The sequence below is a fragment of the Aplidium turbinatum genome, chromosome 16, assembly GCF_918807975.1.
Source record: "Aplidium turbinatum chromosome 16, kaAplTurb1.1, whole genome shotgun sequence".
NCBI lineage: Eukaryota > Metazoa > Chordata > Ascidiacea > Aplousobranchia > Polyclinidae > Aplidium > Aplidium turbinatum.
The window spans coordinates 17,862,045-17,884,018 of NC_137487.1; the positions used below are offsets into that span (position 1 = coordinate 17,862,045).

Sequence of the window (21,974 nt, forward strand, 5' to 3'; positions counted from 1 at the left end):
ATGACGGAGCTATCAGAAGGTGAAGAAGTTAAACAACTGATCGAAGAACTTGTGACCAGTGGAGAGCAGACATTGGACGCAGTTCACATGAAACGACTCAAGGCTCTCTGCAAAAAAAGTTGTTTAGAACAAGCTTTTCATGTTTTAATGACTCAGCTAGAGAAAGATCACAGTGAAGTTCGATATTCAACTTTTCAAATTATTAATGAGCTTTTTGTACGATCGCATATGTTTCGAACTTTATTGCTGGATAAATTTCCATATTTTATGGAATTAACAGTTGAAACTGACTTTGACAATCCTTTACCACCACCTAAATCAGCTGCTGATAAACTAAAGCAAGAGACTCTTCAAGCAATACGTGATTGGAATACCAAATATGGTTCTGGTTATCATAAATTATCTCTTGGATATGATTATTTAAAAAATGTGAAACAAGTGAATTTTGATCAACCTAGACCACTTAGTCGAAGTCTTGCGAGTGAGAATCGATTGTCAAGAATGAAGATTGTTAATAGTGTAAAGTTGGATAAGCTGAAACAGGAGATTGACTCAACATTATGGGAAATAAAATGCTTTGTTGTGGAGATGAACAGTTGTTTAAATTTAATCATTCCAAATTTCAATGAGAACAGTCCTGAAAAAAATTCTGAAGATACTCATGATGATGAAATTCCTAATCTTACAACAACCTCAAATGATGTGGAGCGTGAAGAAGTAGACAAACCTGGCTCTGTAGCATCTTTACGAGAAGCTGGTATGATGGAACGGGGTCATGTCGTTCAACTTGATCTTGCAGAAGTGGCCACCATCAAGGTTGTAGAAAATACTGACAATCAAGCTATTCTTGATAGAGCCAGGGACTTAATAAAATGTGCTAATCGAATCCATCTTCCCAAACTAAGGGAATGGCTGGCCACAGCAAGTAAGTGTGGTGCTTCATCTGAATTGCTTAAGGATTTGATAGATGTTAAAACTAACATCAAATATACTTTGGATAAGTACTATGACATGGATATATGCATTGATGATGAAGAAGATTGTGATGACTTTGTTGAAGTACCAGATGACTTGGCTTCTTCTGTGGAGGAGATAACCACATCTAAAACTGAAATTAGACCTGTTCCAGTTGAATCTAGTACCGGTACTAAAACTGTTAAATCAAAGAAAGATACTAATATATGGAAACCGCTTAGAAATCAAGATAATCAGAATGATCCAACATCGTACCAATATGCTCTGGCGAAGCAAGCTCAGTTAGTAGACAAAACAAAAAATCAAAGTTCTTCTGAGCCCAAAAAACTAAAAAAGATACTTTGTACTCCAAAGAATGTGAAGAATTCTGATTCAAACCCATTAAAAGAAAAAGCTCCCATTGTGCCTTTTGGGCGAGACCTTTTGACATGGGACAAAGAAAAGTATAAAGAACTAAGAGAAAACATGATGTTTGGTGCACATCAAGAGCTTGATCTTGGGCATCGATTTTATGGGGAGCACTCTGCAAGCAAATCTGACAGCGGTGCATCAGAAGCTGCGTTGAGCTCTATCACATCTCGCACAATCGAATTTCCCACCGAATTTCAACCTGTTCTGAAACAATGTCGAGCACCATTGGCCAATGGAAAACTATGTTCTCGGCAAGATCGCCATAAATGTCCTTTCCATGGGAAGATAATTGACAGAGATGTATGTGGAAGACCAAAAGATGAGTCACTGGCATCTTCATCTTCCTCTGATAACTGGAATGATACAAACTTCCTTGATGATCTTCAAGGCAATCTTCCACCAGGAATAAAAGTAAACAAGAAGAAGGGAAAGAAAAAAGTCGAAAATGGTCTTACTGATTTAAAAAAGTTGAAAAACACAAGTAGAAACAGACTACAACGCAAGGTCCTCAACAAAGGGAGTTTAAAACGTGTTTCTGAAACTTTAAACAAACTTGATGCCAAACGTAACTTGGATAAATTTGGGAATAATTTCAACTATGCTTTGCATTAATGTTGTCTAGAAATGCCTAAAATTGTTTGCAAATTTTTAGTCAACTGTGATGAACGATAAAAGCCAACTTTATCATGGGTGAACGAAACTAATGTTCCCCTTTATCAATACCGCACGGCGTACGTTAGGGCGCATCGTCTCCCCAACATTTTAATGTTTTTTGAGAAATTAATTTGTAGATCCCACATGTTGTTAGACTAACCAAGTTAGTTACTGTGTTCAAAGATCATTGAAATTGGATAGCGTTTATGTGGGCAACCGGCAGCTTGAAAATCTCTCAAAAAAACAAAAAATGAGATAAATGCTATAATATTAGTCTAAGCACATTTTGAATGGCATGAAGTGATATTGATATAAACTCACAAGTATTTGAACATAACTTTATTCAAGATCATGCTAGTGGAAAATCCGACCGTGTAAAATTGTGTAGCATGTCTTCCAATATGCTTAAACGTACCGGTACTCTCAGTCTTGAAAAAGCAATAGTCATTTAATATCACTTGGTTACGGTTGCTGCAGGCACAGATTTTCTCTTGCGTAAGTTTGAAATGTGCTTCCTGTTACTTTCAACAACTTGAATAGTGTTTTGAAAATGTTTCTCACGCCTAGCGCTGCGTAAGTAATCGGTACCCAGTTGTACACCACGCTCAGCGACATCGTTGACTACATTTACTGAACCAACGTAGAGAAGCGCTGACTGATAAGCAGCAGATTGCGACCATTCGCCCACAGGCAAAGCGAGAAAACTATCGTCTATTTCCAAGATATGGAAGAAAAACCACGAGTCAACTTTGATGAAATCTGTCAGACATGATACGAGAGTAATTTCATTTGGGAAATTGGGCTTTCCGGAGCCAGTGCGATCTAGCGGTGATACAAGTGGATTTGCTGGCTTCATATTGATGAGCTTATAGGCTATTCGTCTCTTTTCAGCATTCGGAACTTTTGAACTAAAGAGAGCCAATGGTACCATATCAGCAGAAAGATACCATAGATGTCGTTTGAAACTCTTCGCTGCACTGTTTGATATCAGTTCGTTCACTGTTCTGTATTTTAGAATCTTGTGATATAAAGTTAAGCTGTTCCATGGGGCGTCGACACTCGACAGCTACTGTGCAACAAAACCACCATTGACAATACACCAGAGAAATGAATGTCACGAATCGTTTTAGCTTCTGTATTTGAGAACTGGTAGTTATTGTCCCCTTTGGCAGCTCAGATATTTGCCTTTCTAGCAGTACAATCTTTACGGCATATATGATCTTGGCCATCCATCGGGCCTTGTGGATGGCACCTGGTTGTTTGAAGCTAAAATTCACAGTATCAGAACTTAAATAGGCTGCGCATAAACTCATCATTTCTTTGTAGTCGTCACGCCTATACTCTAGCTGAGTTCTTGCAAGTTCGAGGACTTCATCTATCCATTCTTGAATAAGAGGACGTGCCTCTACAGAAAAGCTTTGTAAATCCAAGTGGCTCAGTCCTTGATCCCCATCGTGGGGAAGAATCGGTAGGCATGGGTTCGATACCTTGTCGGGTCATACCAAAGACTTTTTAAAAATGGTACTGAATCTAATTTCTGCTTGGCACTGAGTAATGGAGTGGATTCGGGTAATAATGTACTCAGTTGCGCCTCTATACGGCTGCATTGACACTGTCTGCTTTGTAAAGCGCTGAGGAGCACCGCATTCTGCGATGGATACAGCGCTATATAAAAACTAACATTATTATTATTATTATCTCCGGAGACTTTGATGACTCAATGTTCAAGTCTTCAAACACATGAGACACTATGATTTTGCCGATGTGGTGTTGACATGCTGACCATAGCAACGCTCGATCAAGTTGTTGCTGAATACTTATACAATATACATGCTGCTGTCATTTGACCTGTATTAGTCGATGTAGTATCAAATACCATATTGACTACATTCTTCGAGCACTGCCAGCTATGCAACAATCCACAACTTAAGTTTGAGATGATATGTCCAGCCCGTTGATCAGTTCCTGTTTTTTAAGCTGGGATTCCTAGTAATTTCAGTTCTTTCGAGTCACCTACGGCAACCGCCAATCTCTCTTCGTGTTCGTACTTATTGACGAGGGTTGGGAGCCCTTTGCCATCCCAATGTAGCGACATAAACTTCGGTGGCATCCACAGTTCTCTACATTCCTGTGCTATTTCTTGGTTAACTTGACGCCTGGCCTTGTCAGCTTGTGAGTAGGATTTTGTAATTTTTGAAGCATCTCCTCCAGCTTCTTCTACGAAAGCCTCCGTGAACGCAGCTTGTTGTGCTGCTGTCATTTTTATTCTAGTAGCTAATGCTACTAATTTTGGAGATTTGACAATGTCATGTGGAATGAAAGCTTCAGTCCCTGTGCGCACAGTCCTTTTGTGAGATTTTGGAGCTTGTTGTGGTATAAATCATGATAGCGGCGTTTCATCCTCGCTAGAGCTGCTTTCGAATCCAACAGTAGAAAATAAAGTTTCAGTTTCTCTAGCAGACTTCTCATGCCGTTTCTCTGCACTTACAATTCTCTCCTGTTTCCTTTTCAGTTTTGAAAATGATTTCACGTCGAAACCAGCTATAGTAGCTATTCTATCAGTCTTCATCGATTTTAGAAATTTTATGTCTTCTGGGTTTTGTATTATTTGCTCGGAATTTGGAGTCCATAAGGGGAATGTTTTCGACAGGTCATTTTGGTACTGTTCAGTGTTCAACCTTACCAATTACAGCAGGAGTTGTTCTTCGTGCCTGCAGTATTCTCCTCAGTTTCTCATTCTCCTGTAACAGTTTTATGATTTTTTGACAACATGTCTGCTCAGCTAACATGGGTATACCTCCTTTTTCAAAAAATGGAATAGTTTTCATGTACACTATCTTGGCAGCCTCATATTTTGTGCGATTTTCACTATATTCGTCCTCTAAGTGAAAGATAATAGATCTCAAAATCTGTAGCGCAGTTGGAAGACGGCTTCCTGTTATTTCGCCATCGCATTTAGTGACAGCATCACCTAAGCCAAATATTTTGTTTCTAGTAGTTGTCATGTTAACGTACGACTACAATCAGAAATCTGAAAAGATAGAATTTTGCCCAAAATTACGTTTATTTACAAAATTTGTAAAAGAGAAAGTGAAACCAAAGCCTAATTGCTGAATTCCAAACCTGAAAATGTAGGAAACGCTGTAATAATAAATAAGGTATGCTATGGTGCACTTTCCCCCTGAAATCATAAATTTTATTAAAGTTAATTGCGAAACTTCATTTAATTACATATAGTATTTACAAAATGGCAACCCTGAAAAGAAAAATTGATGGTTGCCCACATAGGCAGGTGCGGATTCCAACCAAATTTCACAAACTTTGTTTTAGGCCTAAATGGAGCATTGGTACCGATCTACATGACAATTCATCGACATTGGGGGGTTTGATGCACCCTAGCGTACGTACGTTCAAAGAAAGAATGAATGGTGTAATTTCGTACTTTACAGTCTACTACTGTGCATGTGCAAAAAGAAATGTTGCATTAATACAACTTCAGTTTGATGGACTTTTAGATCTTCGCCATTAAATGATTGGATGTATTGCAGATGATATGTGAGCAATAATCATGTACACAACTGGTGAAATATAAATGTTAATGAAATAGTTTCTAATCGTGTCGTTGTAATTTATCAATTTTTTTGTACGTTTGTTCTAGAAATATATGTTGTAACTGCTCTTAGCCACAATGGCAACCGCATTTCCTCGACAGTGTTGCCAACTGTGGTGATTCTTTTGTTTATTTAAAATTTAAATTCATTAAAAAATATATAAGCTTTGCGTTTTTATGCTTCTGAAGAAGCGTCTTATCTCAATTGCCCTCTTGATAGAGACAAGACGCTTCTACCATTCCAGTTAAATACCGCAAACAGACAGAAACACGTTTTCGGCTACTGCTACATTAGATCGGTTTATGCCACTGATTGATTTTGCCTCATTGCTTTGTTTCATTTGTGCAGATGCACTTATTGCCAAGCTGTTTATATGTTGTTGAGTAATACTTTATTCCTTTTTGTACATTGACGATCATAGCGGGGATTTGGTGTTTTATGAGTTTTGAACGCTTGTACAGAAATACGTCCTGTTAATTTTTGTCTTCAACATACTGCACAATTGCAAGTACGGTACCACAGTTGTAATGTGGCCGAAGCGTACAGTGCCATCTGCTATTTGAAGCCAAATACAAGATTGCTATCTTCTTTCGGTCCGCTACGATGGTTAGGCGCCTGACTTTACGAACGAAGATTATGCAGGATCAAACGACACTGGTTCGACTCTCGGGGTGTGCGCTTGAACAACGCATTTCAAGGACTGCTTTGCATTCATCGGCTACTAGTGGATGGATTAATTCAATGACAACACTTCAGCAAATTGAAAATTTCACTCTGTCACGGGGCCTTGCGTTAGTGGTTCAAAGCCTCTACAAGTATGCCAAACTGCCTGAAAACTCTCAAGAAGCTTTCTCAGTCAGAGGTCTAGTTATAAATTAGTCCTGGATGAATTCGGTCAAACGATGAGTGCGCAGAGGACAAAAGACAGTAGTGAGTCGGGCAAAAATCACCAAAAAAAAACAAGATAAATTATTCTGGGAGCAAGCAATAGTCATCTTCAGTTCACCATACTATTTTTGTATCCTCACTTATTTGTTTTGCTTAGAGTTTTTGCCTTTGATAGTCTTTTCCTCAATACACCTGTCTGTTACGCACTGCTTAGAATACACAAAGGTTCATACAATGCGGTTTAATCGTTGCCAATATTGTTCGCAAAAGTACAGATGAAAACTATTCGCTTAAATAAACAATGCAGATGTCTTCTTTTGCTCTTGTGATTTCCTGCTGCAAAACAAAAATACTTGGTTTGATACTTACCATGGTAGGCTGCAACTGCCTCAACGTCAAATTGAACTTCTGCTGCCAGTCATCCACGCCGAACGAACTCCCGAAATCGTCCTACTTTACATACATCCGTTGATTCTGCAGCAACCTTTCAAGCTAACCTGCTGAAACAAAAAGGTGGTAGAAACGCAAAACGAACTTACCTTGAACTCTTAGTCGGCTAGCAGTTCAGTTGACCGATCATGCGTCCGTTTGCGGCTTCATCGGGGGCATGTGTTTATTTAAGCGAATATCTTTCATTTGAAGCCAAATTGAAATACAATTGTACGCCATATGTTCGAATTAGAAGCTAATTCTTAGATTTGTATAGTATTGCGAGCACACTTCGTGCTGAGTCCTTGATAAGAGAACCTACAAACCCCACCCAGCAGGTTGCAACCAGTGGTGCCAGATGACCATTTTTTGGGGGTTCATTTTTTCAGCAGGCTTTAAACACAATACTGGGTTTGCAGTTTGCTCAATGGCTGTTCAGGTCTATCACAATAATCTGGTGTGATATGATGCAAAGAGTCACTATGCAAAGCAAGCATGTGTTTGAATGTTTCTAAAAAATGTGAATACTCTATAGGTTGCAACCCTTGACGATGAACCAATAACGACATTCGCTAGAAATCCAATTCATGAACCAGACAAAGTCGAACTAAAAGAAGATGTGATAGAAAAAGGGAGTGAAGACATTTGCTCCAATGAAAAAATTGGCCACCCCCCGTGGTGGGGACAAAGTCGAATGTGGATGGCCCTGTTAGATGAACCAAAACTGGATGTTTTCCCCTTGAATATATAAACGTTTATAAAATGTAGCTTATCCAATAAAGTTGATACAGACGGTGTGGAGAAAGTCTCCCATGAAAATGAAGCCCAGCGTGAAAAAGATGAAATGCAGTGACAACCACGACCATGGTACAAACTAGTGAAAAAAAAAAAAAAAAACAGGACAAACAATTTGTGTAGATCTTCAAATACTGTGCTTTCATAGTCAAGGCCAATTCGAGCAATAAGCTGTTGATGAACAAAACATCAAGAGCCACGAGACTGAACCAGTCATGACGTCATTTCAAGACCAGTCATTTGGCTGCAAATCAGAAATTGCTTCTAATAGAACATAGGGCGTTGTAAACATACGCTTGCGACAAAAAGCTAAAAGTTCATTTTAAAAGCTACACAGCACCCAATGTGTCAAGAGAAGCTTGTTCAATATTTAATGTTCTTGTTATGAGGGGAAATGTCCATTTTGATCTTTTGGAATACTGCCGGTGGCTTGTTTCTACAGGACATAAACAAAGCAAATCGTTCGAAGTTTCCTTGAAATCGTTTCTTTTCCATTGTTCAATAACGTGATGTGTTCAATGGCAACGAGAAAGTCGCAATGCGTGAAGAGGATTGTAGGAACAGTCTTTAAAAAGATGCACTGGCTAAAAGTGTCAGTAATGGTGGAAATTGCGCGCAGATGCGTTCGTAAAACTACTTAAAGTAGAGTTTCTTGATCTTCTTTCTCACTACTCCCCTAAGTGGCTAAATATTTTAATATCGCTGACCACGAGTAGCGCCCCACTTTCGAAAACCACGATAATCGCCTCTCCTGCTTCCACCCCGTCCTCGATCTGCAACAGATTTCAAATTAGTGGCATCTGACTGATCTAACAAACCTCTTTATTCTCTGACAATGCACGAGACGATAACAATAAAATGATCGTGTGATAACGCAACATTGGTTCTGGGATACAACTATGAATGCTCTTCGATTGGCGCTTACCACATCCGCCAACCAACGTTACCACACATAACTGAGATGAAAGTCTGTAGGGCTTAAACTGTCATCTCAGCTATGTGCAATAGTACGTACCGTACTGAGATATCTATCAACGTCTTAAAACATAGCACTATTCTTAACGCCAATAAGGCTTCCAACCAAGCAGCACATTGTTCTAGTTTACTCCACTCACTGGACATACTGGAGCTGTATCTTCCTTCGGGCGCGCGATACAAAGTTCTCTCTGATTTCTTCTTCGCGTCCAAGTCGTCACTTCCACCTGTGCTCGATCGTTTCCGTGCTCTAATCACATTTTAAGATTTAATATATTGTCACAAAGTAAATAATGTACAAAACAATTACTACAGTACTATAATTTTAGAAGTATATATATCAATAAGAATATCAAGACCAGTAAATCTTATGCTTTCCGCACCAGAATAGAGAGAACTGAACACAAGATCTATTCTTTAGACTTTAGAGCAGGGGTTCCTAATCTGTGGGTAATCACTCCCAAAGGAGTAATTTAAAATTTTAGGGGGGTAATTTTGATTATCATTTTTTGATTATATTCCAATACAATACCTTAGTGTTTTTAACCCTATACTGCAGATTAGAACATAGACTAGATAGATTTTTGTGTTCGTTTATATTTTGTTTCACTTAAGGCCATGCCTTTTTGTAACATCATAGTATCCTGGCGTCTCATGCATAGCCAGGGTTGCCATCGACATAGGCCCCATAAGACAACCAAAAATTTAGCAGGGATTTGACTGTCATTTCACTCAGTCTGTTCCTAGAAGTTTTATAATTGTTGAAATTAAGATAAAACAAGGATTCAAGTCAAAAACAAGAACATTTTTCTCAGAAATAAGGACAATAAATTTTCTCAAGGCATTGCCCTTCAAAACAAGGAGAAATCTTAGAAATAAGGACGGTATGCCCTTTTTTATTTTACAGTGTTTTTTATTTCTTTGTTAATACTACTATTTTTCGCGACTCTACGTTTGTGATGCGTTCTTACTACCTCCTTACGCACGAGTATAAAAAAATTGACATGGCGAGAAGAACACAATAAACATAGCAATGTCAGAACCTTCAAAAAAACCAGCTTGCTACACTTGCAGCGGCGGGGAGTGGTGTGATTTTGGGGTGGCGATGCACCCGGTAGAGGTTAATCAACTTAGGACGCGGAGACCAGGCTGTGGAGTCGAAGTGCCTGTGGAAGGAGGAGGGTGTGGATTGAAAATCCGTGGACCCGTCCGCAAATTTTAAAATGGCGGAACGGGCCAGGAAGGCAGACTTAACTTTCCGCAATGTAAAAAGTATTGCACCCTCTGGTTAATTTACAAGTATTCATTTGGCCCTCAGAGCAATTTGAGTTTAAGACCCTTGCTTTAGAGCTTAACGTACGACCACAGTTGCTATCCTCATGAGAGTAGACATTCGTTGGCGTCCAACCCTCGCAATACGGGCAACCAGTAACGTTAAATCGTATGGATAGAGATACACGTTTACAAAGTAACATAAAAATACTTACTGCACTGCGGCTGGCTTTGCTGCCTGCAAAAAATCAACAAAACAAAAGTTAAACGGTGAAAGAAAACACTCAGATTCTTCGCTTGGAACAGATAAACGAACAAACATTATAATGGACCAATCGATCTGGTGCGTACTTATGACGTTACAAGACCTTCATTATTCACACACTCTACAAGGCGTTTGCGATTCTAAATTTTTTGTGATAATGGTGTTGTTGCCATGCAACTGAGTAAATACATAAAATGTGAATTTCTCGATCCATTACAATACATTTTCTTGAAACAAGCATAAAGTGCATCTGAAATGGATACAGCGCAATGTGAAAACACACATTATTATTTATACGCAGACTTCAACGAAAGTTAACTAAAAAAAGGAGCTGCAAGAGGCGTCTACCCAACGCACTGGTGAAATAAACAACGATCATGCTGCTCAATAGCGAATCTCAATCTACTGCAAAGTTAACCAACCTCGCCAGCAGGCTTCTTCCATGATACATTGATATTTGCTTTGTAGGTAGGCGGAGTGTGGAACAAATCCTTCAATACATTAGGGTTAGAATGCACATTGCACACTGTTTCGTTCCAACAGCAGTTCAGTAGAGTCTGTTATGCGGCTTATGCCAATACTGTAGCCTACTGACACCACAAACTAAGTGGGATAGAAATTAAGCAACATAATGTGACATAGGAACAGAAGTGAAAAAAAGCAGCTCCGAAAGCATATGCGACCGTCCAAACACCAATCGTGCAGTGGTGAAATTCTCATGTTTTGATTTCCAGACTTCGACATCAAATAACAATGACCAGCATTGCGCCACATTATCATCCGACATCGTAACTGCGTTATGCAAAAAAGACACAATCGGTGCCGTTTTTAAAGTTTTTAGTACGAACCGGGCCTGGAATCGAACCCAGATCCACCAACACTGGAGCCGAATGCAATAACCACTCGTCCACTGAGCTGGTTGTCATCGCAGTACTGATGACAGCCAGACAGCTTGCAACGGTCAACTGCCAACACACACAAATCATAATCATCGCAAGCCTTACCCTCGTCAGTGTGTTCACATTGTTGCAGGTCTTCAGTGCAATCAGTTTGATCTGATTTTCCTTGTCGCTACGTAGCTGAGATGGGGTTTTCCCCTCCAAAGAAGCCTTCAGCTGCTTGATGTACACTTGGAGGCCCCGCGCAAAGTATTGCAGCCTGAAACAAGATCGCTAGTTAATTCTCCAGACAGCAAAATCCGCCAGTTTTACATTGATTCAACGTCAGCGGACACACACTGCGTCTGCGGAAGTTGAATCAATGCAAAAATGACGGATTTTGCTGTCTGGATTGCGGTTATCGTCAGCTAATCAATAAAAAAGTTCTTCTTGCATGAGCGAGGCGTGTTAGCTGCAAGAATATGAATTAAATTTGAAAAACAGATGCTTTTTACTAGGCTACCGTAGTTGTGGAGTACAAATCCCCTTTCACAAGCCAAAAATAATCCAGATGTCTAAACTCATCAAAAAATACACTTCACTAACTTCAAGTAACATACCAGACGTCATGATTTCCCACAACCACACAGACAAGGCTTCTTGAAGACATACCCAGACAGCCAAGCAGTCGCTTATTACATTGATTCAACGTCTGCAGACGTTGAATTAATGAAAAAAAATAACTGGTTTGCTATCTGGGTAATACCTAGCGAAAATTGACAAGTGCAAATTATCAAAACTATTTCCAGCTATTCACCGAATCCTAAAATCTTTCAGTTTGGCAGCCGCGTCTTCATCTTCGGTGAAGAAATTCGCTTTGAAACGTGCTAACTGATGGAACGAATACATGAGACATTCGACGTAAGAGAACTGAAGCTTCGGTTCTGCTGGTACATCTGCTCCATTGCTATCTGGTGCTGGCAGTGGCATAAACTCCTGTAAGATAAACGAGATAAATTTTAAATATATTTTCAAACTGGAAATTGCAATGGGAATCTTGGAAAATGATATTGTATTGGATCAATAATAATAATGGAAATTCAACTTAGATTGGAGATTTAGAAAAATAGATTCCATAATTAGCTCTCTACTCCAACACAATTTCGATCCTTAAAAGTAGCAAGTAACCTAATCTCACTTCTGATACATTGGTTTTGAATACCACAATACCGTATTTATAATAAATAACGAGACAGGCCGTTATGTAAACATGTTATTAAAATATGTAAAATTGATGTAGTTTGACTTTCATTTACAACTTTACAAGAAGAGGGTATAAAATTTTATAAGTGACGCCAAGGGGGGCGCAACCCAAAAGTTCAAGAACCCCTGCCGCAGACAGACATAATGTAGTAACTTCAAAAAAACCAACAAAGTTTGAAGCCGGATTCTAGAACATCAGAGCAAAGGTAAAGAATAACAAACAAGAATCATGCAATTTATGCGAAAATATACAAGAATTGAATTGAAACTTACCAACAGAGCATCGAACAAAGGCTGCACACAGTCCACAACGCTGCTACCGTTACCACAGTGTGCTGACATGTCGGCAAGCTGTTTTAACAGGTCCAGCTTCAATCCACCCTGCTTGGTCTGTAAAGTACAGCAGGTTACACATTGAGAAAACGGTTCAGGAATTGAAACCGTGTTCTCTCCATGAACCCAGACAGCAAATCAACCGATTTTTACATTGATTCCACCTATGCAGACGTAGAAACAAATTAATGTATATATACTATGGTTGATTTGTTATATGGAAAGTTTACTGGAGAAAAACAGCTGGTCTTGATTACTGACATGCTACGTTTTGCACAACTACCTTTGCTGTAAAATTTATCAATTGACACTTGCTCTAAATAACGATTGAAAATTGACGCGGTGTGTAAAATGAAGAATTAATATTGCTTTAAATTTGCGTTGCCTTTAACATAAAATGAAACCTTTTTGTCAGCTGAATCCTCATCATCGGGCTTTTCATCGGAGATCTTCGAGAAGGAGGGAAGTACTTTCAGAGACATGAAGTTCACGAACGGAGTGGCATGGACGTTTTTCTATAAAAAAATTGTTGGCTGTTTTAGAAAGAAGTACTGAAATAAGTTTAGGAGATTTTGTCGATGTCAAATTGCAAAATGTCTGTTATTTCAACAGTTGCGACTGTTATGAAAAGTATTTGACTTTCTTACAAAAGTTAAATGCAATCGTTAATATGCAATTACGGTAATAGTTTTTTCCTCAACATTAATTGCCGCTGTGTAGCCTTCACGCAAAGCAATACATGACAACCATACTTTCCCAACTGTTGCTGCTAGTTGTGGAATCGATTGCCTGATCATTTATATAAAGTAGAAAATTCAAATGAATTTAAGACTACCCTAAAAACGTTCCACTTCACTTCACAAATAATTTTCTAAATGTATTGTGCAATTGTCATGTACATCGCACAACACCTAGGAGCATGGTGTTTGCATGGATGTTTTAAATAAATGCCTACCATTATTATCGCAACAAATAAAACGTTGGCTTTCCAATTATGCGAACCTGGTTCGACTCCCGGCTTCAGCTAGCTGTTGAAAACACCGTTCACCTCTACCCAGGGTGTAATAAATTGGGTGGGCATAATTGCTGCAGAAAAAGTCGGCCGAAAGAAAGGAACTGGCCACCATACTCTGCTTAGTCCAAAGGCTTAGTAAAATGAGAACCTTATCTTCTAATACCCGACACTTGAACCAAGTGTGGGACCACCTTTACCTTTTTATAATTAATGTATGAAAAGACTTTTCTCTTGTGCATTATTGTCAAATCAACAATTGTGGTGAAAAATTGAAAAATCAAATATATATACTGACCGAAAACAAAGGCAGAGCCATGCTGACACATTGGTTTACTCGGTTTATTGAATCTGGATCTTCAACGTCAAATTCTTTCTCCAAATCCATTTGTTCGGCAATTATGTTGACAATCTGCTGGCGGCCTTGTATAGTTTGGAGATGAGGGAGAGCAGACAAACCCTAGAAAACAAATATTTAAACAATTAAAATTCTGGTCACACAAAAAATTAAATTAAGTAAGCTAGCACTTGATAATTAATCAACAAATATATAAAAATAATAAATATGGCAAGTGTAGTTTAATAGGTTTGAAACAAAACTTTAAGCGTTTATAGTTTCTGCTTATTGTTTTTCATTCACTAAACCAAGTATGTCCTTTTTTCACATTGAAATAATTTACGATCTTAATTTTTGTTGCTGACACTACAATGCATGAAAACCTCAATCAAAGCAAAAAATTCATCTCCAGTGACATCTTCCATGATCTTCTTGCACTCGGCTAGGACAAATTCCTCGGCTTCCTTGGTCATGTCGGACTCCTTTGCAGACTTTAAACGACCACATAAATATTTGATTCCTTGTTCTCGAACATCTTCTTCTCCATTTAAAATTTGCTGTAAGACTCCGGCAAGTGTTCCTGAAGAGCAGTTTGTCAATGTCTATAACATGATCTCAAAGGCATAGCAAACAAATACATCTGTTTCAATAATTCAATAATTCAACAATGAATGTGCGAACAAGAGAGAGTAGCACACATATTATGTCATAGTAACGTTAACTAGACTAGAATTAACAAAAACATTTGTTGACTAATAAAACTGCATTTGAGGCTGTTCAAAAATCATATGAAGCTCTCTAGTTGGAGCTACTATTTTGCAGTATGTATGTCAAAAATAGGTAAAGAATTGTTGATGTCATAAATATTTGTCCAAGCATTTCATTGTTTATAAAAACTTTACCTTTACTATCAATCGCAGACAATCCATTCAATGCAATAGTTATTACACTGATTTCTGATGAGTCATCAGAGGCAAGCAATTGCACCAAAACATCAGCGAGTCTGGTGATGTGCTCCTTGTTTGTTTGACACAGTTTTGGTAATTCCTTAATCGCAGACTTCCGAATCTAAAAATTCAAAACATGCCCATGAAATTTGAGCTATTTTAACCTTGAAACAATAGCCATGTTATTAGAAACAAGAGGTTTTTACAACATGCATCAAGGCCAGTAACATGCTGTTGGAGTTCAAGCTTAATGCAAATTATCACAAATAAAATAAAAAAGTACAGATTTTGGAAATAGACAAATTTAAACAATGTGACATAAAAATGAAACATTATTAAATAGTCTATTTATTACTTACTAACTTATTGTTGTAATTTTTATGTATTGTTTAAGTATATATAATATTTGAAAAAAAAAAAACAATTAGACCTTGGTTACAAATCTATCTTGGAATAGACTGCACAATTGATTTTATTATATAAAATTAGCTTACTGATGTATCTTCATCTTCACAAAGATCAAGAAGAGCATTAATGGCTTGTTCTGATTGGTCTGGAAAATGTTTAAAAAATCTTGCAATAAACTGAGCAGCAAGTCTTTTTGTTGCAGTGTTTCCTTCAACTCCTTTTAAAATTGTCTTATACGCATCTGGAAACTATAAAACGAGTAGTATCAAAATTTAACAAAGAAACATAAAAATACACAAAACAAACTTTCGTACCTCTATCATTTACAAAAATATGTTAAACTTAATATGCTAAACATTTGTGTAATGTATGTACCTGCAGTGAACAGGGGTACCTGCAGTGAACAGGGGTGCTGTGTGCAAAAATAACTACTGTACACAAACAAGTCAATGTACCGGTACATCAAACAACAAAAAACTTTTCATCGCAACTTACAATGTTAGAACTTTGTCAGAAGAGGTTCATCTTACCAGCCTAATGGAAGAAATAAAAACTATCAAGTGGCATGTGATTGGTCTTTGTGAAATCAGAAGAAAAGGAGAAAACTAATGAATATCAAGGATGGCCATCTGCTCTACCACAAAGGAAGAGAAAACGTTAAGCAGAGTGGCGTAGGATTTCTTATCCACAAAAATCTGGTCAATAATGTAAAAGAATTTTTCGAAACGATATGATCTCAGGATTATCCAAGTATATATATGCCCCAACAACCCTCAGCTCTCAGGAGGAGATTGAGGCTTTTTATGATGATTTGCAAAGAGCTCTAGACTGTCAAAAAACTCAATTTAATGTAATCATGGGAGATTTTAACGCAAAAATTGGTACAGGAAAAGAAAGTTGCTTTGGGAAATTTCCATACGGAACAAGAAATGAACGTGGAGAAAACTTAATCAATTTCTGTTTGAGCAACAACTTCAGCATCACAAACACCATGTTCCAAAAGAAACCGCACCAAAAGTGGACATGGAGAAGCCCAAATCATGAAACACATAATGAAATAGACTACATAATTACCAACAAACCTGAAATCTTCCAAAACGTTCAAACTCTTAACAAAGTAAATACTGGAAGCGATCATAGAATACTGAGGAGCATGGTCAAATTAGACATTCAGAAAGAAAGAAGAAAGTTATTTCGGTTAAAAAACAAACCACTATGAATAGATCCTTTTCACAAATTGTCATTCCAGTTGGATTTGAAAAATCAGTTTCAAGCCTTGGAAGACCAACCAATCAATTACACAGGAAATACAGTTGAAGATTTAAATAACAGTATCATTATCACTCTTACAAAAACAGCTGAAAAGTATAGAGAAGTAAAGCTAAAGCCTAACAATGGCTCAAAACTGTCAACAGAAACTTTAAACCTTATGAAGAAGCGTAGAGATCTCAAGCAACCAATATCAGCAAGGAACAAAATCGAAAAAGCAGAACTTGACAAACTCATCAGTAAAAAATAAAGAAGAGACATAAGAAAATACAACTCTGATGTTGTTGAAGAAACAATCCGGAAAGGTCGAGGTTTTAAAGCTGCCAAAAAGAATCTCTGCTTGGGAAAAATTCATATGACTGGAATAAAAGAACAAGATGGCTCTATTACAAAATGCAGAAACCAGATAATAGAAAGAACAAGAGAATTCTATCAAAATCTCTATGCTAGCAATCAGGGTCAAGGGCCGGTCGACAACTCCAGTGACAAATCTCAAATTTTAGCAACCACTCCAGAAGTAAATATCTCTGAAATAAAACATGCAATTGGTCAGATGAAACGAAATAAAGCGCCTGGTGAAGATAATATCACGTCTGACCTAATTAAAGATGCAGAAGAAACAATTTCATCACCTCTTGCCCATCTGTTTACGGAATGCATTAAAACAAGACAAACTCCTTCCAACTGGAAGAATGCTATCATCATACTTCTTCATAAGAAGGGAGACCAAAAAGACTTGGGAAACTATCGTCCGATTAGTCTTCTTCCAACAATTTACAAACTTTTTACCCTAGTAATTACCAACAGAATTGCTAAAGATTTGGACTACCACCAACCGAGAGAACAAGCAGGTTTTAGGAAAGGGTTTTCAACCATGGACCACCTGCATACTATCAACCAATTAATTGAAAAAACAAACGAATATAACATCCCACTCTGCCTTGGACTAATAGATTATAAAAAAGCGTTTGACTCTGTTGAAACATCAGCTGTCATTTCAGCACTGGAAAAACAGGGAATTGACCAATCATACACTCAACTTCTCAAAAACATTTACGTGGAAAATACATCTATAATTCGGCTGCACAAAGACTCTGAACCATATCAGATTCAAAAAGGGGTACGTCAAGGTGACACAATATCTCCAAAACTTTTTACAGCAACTTTAGAAGAAATTTTTAAGCAACTTAACTGGGAAGAAAAAGGAATCAAAATTGATGGTGAATACATAAACCATTTACGTTTTGCTGATGACATTATCCTTATATCTGAGCAACCTAAACAACTACAAACAATGCTAAGTGAACTCAATACAGAAAGCAAAAAGATTGGCCTTCATATGAACTTTAACAAAACGAAAGTTATGACTTATGTTTAACAAACTGGCGGACACCGACAACAATATTCTTTTGGACGGAGCGACTATCGAAAAAGTTGATCACTATATATATCTTGGCCAAAAAATTACAACCAAATCCAATAAAGAAGATGAAATCAAAAGAAGAATATCACTTGGATGGCAAGCCTTCGGAAGAGCAAGTTCGATATTTAAGTCAAAACTGCCTCTTTCTCTCAAGAAACAAGTCTACGATCAATGCATCCTTGCAACCGCTACATATGGTGCAGAAACTTGGAATCTTACAAGGAAATTAACACTTAAACTAAGAACTATGCAGAGAGCACATGAACAAATCATGATGGGTTTAACATGGAGAGACAAAAAGACTGCCGAATAGATCAGAAATCAAACAAAATTACAAGATATATTGAGCACAATCAAGAAACTAAAATGGTCCTGGGCAGGTCATATAGCAAGATATCAGGACAATAGATGGACTAAAAAATTAACAACATGGACACCACGAGAAACCAAAAGAAAGGAAAACCAAAAGTAAGATGGAGGGACGACATTGATGAACAATGCAATACAACTAATTGGTACCAACTAGCACATAATCATGTAAATTGGCATGAAAAGGGGAAGGCTTACGCTCTGCAGTGGGCTCTCACAGGCTGAAAATGATGATGATGTATGGGCAATGGTATCTTTTGTTTGTAATGGGCAATTAGTACGTTCAACTTTTGTAATGCAAAATTAGTTGATTTTTCACAAACACTACTTGTAAGTGATAACAATTTGCAGTGATGAAAGATAGCCAAATTTGAAACTTATTCTATTACAACTGTAAGCACATTAAAACATCTGAATTTTATCGCTGTTGGTCTTTTCTAGACCTCTGTGATGTTTGGCATGCATTGTCATTATTGTGATGGTCAAAAACAAAATGAACTGAATCGAACAGTTTTAAAAACAAGTCTGACGTAGCCTACAAGAGTCAGTTTGACTATTTAAACTACCACATGTATAACATCAGTAAAACACGACAGATTAAGCAATGACATTTTTTCAATAGAAAATTTTTAGATGCTTCTCTCAGGCAACACAGTTTAGTAGGCTATATAGCCCAATTAACGAGCTGCTAGCTAGCCCAATGAAAAAGAAAGTGAGGAGGGATCGTGGAGACACATGGTGGTGGGATGAGGAGGTGAAGCATGCGATTTCACAGAAAAGAGATGCATACAAGCAGTGGCGCAAAAATGGGTCAGAAGAGAATAAAAAGAAGTATAAGAGTATGAAAAAGAAGGCAAAGAGGGTTGTTGCAAGAGCTATGAAGAATGGTGCTGAGGAGGAACTTAATAAAATGGGGGAAAGCCAAAACAAAGTATTCAGACTCATAAAGCAAATGAAAAAGGATGGGAAAGATATTGTAGGGGGAAGATGTATAAGGAGTGGAGATGGGAAGTTGCATTTCAGCCCGGAAAGCAGAGGAGAAGTGTGGAAGGAACATATGGAAAATGTTATGAATAAGGAGAATGTATGGGATCATATGACAGAGGTTGATCTGGTGGAGGGTCCAGTGGGAAAGGTTACTCGTGATGAAGTGGTGGAAGCAATGGGACAAATGAAACTGCATAAAGCAGCTGGTCCATCAGAAGTGAGCGTAGAGATGATAAAAGCAAGTGGAGAGTTGGGAATTGAAGTAATGCTACAACTTAGCCAAAGGGTATTAGATGGAGAGGGAATGCCGGAGGAGTGGAAGCATAGTATTGTTGTTCCACTGTTCAAGAGAAAAGGGGATGTGAGAAGTTGCAGTGCATATAGAGGTGTAAAACTACTAGAGCATGGAATGAAAATTGTGGAGCGAATACTAGAAAAGAGGTTAAGAACATTGGTGAAATTAAATGATATGCAGTTTGGATTTATGCCAGGAAAAGGTACAGTGGATGCTCTGTTTATATTGAGAAGAATGCAGGAGGAATACCGAGAGAAGCAGAGAAAACTATATATGTGTTTCGTCGACTTAGAAAAGGCATTTGACAGAGTACCAAGGAAAGTGATGGAATGGGCAATGAGGAAAAGAGGTATACCGGAGGTATTAGTGAGAGCTGTGATGTCTATGTATGAGGATGCAAGAACAAAAGTGAGAGTTGGATCAAATTATTCAAACGAGTTTTCTGTGAAGGTTGGTGTACACCAAGGATCAGTTTTGTCACCTCTGATATTTGCTATTGTGGTTGACGTTGTAACTGAAGGAGTGAGGGAGGGCTTATTGAGTGAAATTTTGTATGCAGACGACCTGGTCTTGACAAGTAATAGTATGGAGGGAATGGAGAGAAAGTTTGAGAAATGGAAAGAAGCATTTGAAACCAAGGGTATGAAGGTGAATCTTGAAAAAACAAAAGTGATGGTGAGTGGAGCAGAAGGAACAGTTGTTGAGAGCAAAGTAGATCCCTGTGGAATATGTGGCAAGAGAGTGATGAGAAATTCAATGCAATGCAAGGAATGTGGAAAGTGGGTACATGCAAGATGTGCTAATGTCAAGAGAGCCGCAACAAGATTGGCGAAGTGTTTTGTTTGTGGGAAATGCAGTAAAGGAAGGAATGAAGTGGAAGGCCATGATGATGAGTTCTGCCATGGCATCGAAACAGTGACAGACTTCTGGAATCTGGGTGATCGGATAAATGGAAGTGGTGGATGTGAAGCAACGGTGACAACAAGGGCAAGATTGGGCTGGGCAAAGTTCAGGGAATGTGGGAAAATGTTGCATGGCAGAAAATTTTCACTAAGGATGAAAGGAAAAGTATATCGGAGCTGTGTGCGGCCTGCAATGCTATATGGTAGCGAGACATGGGTATTGAGAGAGAGTGAACTGGCAATCCTGAGAAGAACGGAAAGGTCAATGGTGAGAGCAATGTGTGGGGTGAAAACGAGAAGGAAAAAAAGGACTGAAGAATTGTTGGATATGCTAGAGATGAGAGAGACCATAGACCAACTGGCAAGGGCAAATGGAGTAAGATGGTATGGACATGTGATAAGGAGGGAGGAAGGAAGTTTTCTTAGAAAGGCACTAGATCTAAAGGTGGATGGGAAGAGGAAACGCGGTCGTCCAAGAAGAACGTGGAAACAACAAGTGAAGGATGAGTTTAAAAAAGTCGGACTGAAGGAGGAAGATGCAAGGGACAGGGTGAAATGGAGAAAAGGGATTAAGACAATTGCTGCGCGGAAACAATCGGCCACCCCCACTAGTGGGGAACAAACCGACGATGGATTATGATGATGATGAACGACATGCCTTTAAGTGTCTTGCCAAAGACTCGGCCAAATACTCTTGAACGGTGTTCCAGAGCTTTGTCAAACCAGGGCGCTCACTACTCGACTATAAAGCCACACTTGTGTTTAAATAAGCTAGCCTAAATTCTATATTTAATCTACAGAGGAGATAAAATTACGTGAACTAATACCATAGTTAAAATATATGGATAGCTTAGTTTCATTACCGTACCCTACCTTGTTGGCATTTTCTTTTGCATCAGCTAAGATTCCAAACGTTTTATATAATTGCTCCACGTCCACAGTCATAATGCAACAGCTCAAGCTCGTATTAAAATCAAATCACAAATTAGAAACGACTTTAGAATTGCAACGATTTCAGATTTTAAAATACCACAACCTACGCAAACCGGTGCTCTTCCACAAGACGCCCTGTTGGTCAACCAGACAAAATGATGACGTCACACATTGGAATGGACTATTATGAAGGAGGAAGTGCGGGGTGGAAATGGAACGAAATACACCAGAAGGAAATTGTCTCCCATTCATTCATTTCTTGTTCAATTTCAACAAATTTGCTATTGTTGGAAAGCACAAGCATAGATCTAACCAACTAAATTAATACCAAGTCCCAAAATAC

General features: G+C 38.2%; 2 protein-coding genes across 2 annotated transcripts; one reads left to right on the plus strand and one right to left on the minus strand.

The window, feature by feature from the left end:
* On the plus strand, nt 1-2,177 carry LOC145785279 (UV-stimulated scaffold protein A-like). Its single transcript, XM_082596954.1, has one exon. The coding sequence runs from the start codon at nt 1-3 to the stop codon at nt 1,996-1,998; it is 1,998 nt and encodes a 665-aa protein (XP_082453080.1). The 3' UTR covers nt 1,999-2,177.
* Nucleotides 2,178-6,765: 4,588 nt separating this feature from the next.
* LOC145785119 (apoptosis inhibitor 5-like) lies at nt 6,766-21,766 on the minus strand. The gene is made up of 13 exons (XM_082596821.1): nt 21,572-21,766; nt 15,540-15,701; nt 15,001-15,166; nt 14,482-14,678; nt 14,060-14,221; nt 13,154-13,264; nt 12,690-12,806; nt 11,971-12,149; nt 11,280-11,433; nt 10,698-10,766; nt 10,226-10,248; nt 8,879-8,988; nt 6,766-8,536 (listed from the first exon to the last, which is right to left on the minus strand). The coding sequence occupies exons 1-13, from the start codon at nt 21,641-21,643 to the stop codon at nt 8,457-8,459; spliced, it is 1,602 nt and encodes a 533-aa protein (XP_082452947.1). The 5' UTR covers nt 21,644-21,766; the 3' UTR covers nt 6,766-8,456.
* Nucleotides 21,767-21,974: the final 208 nt, after the last annotated feature.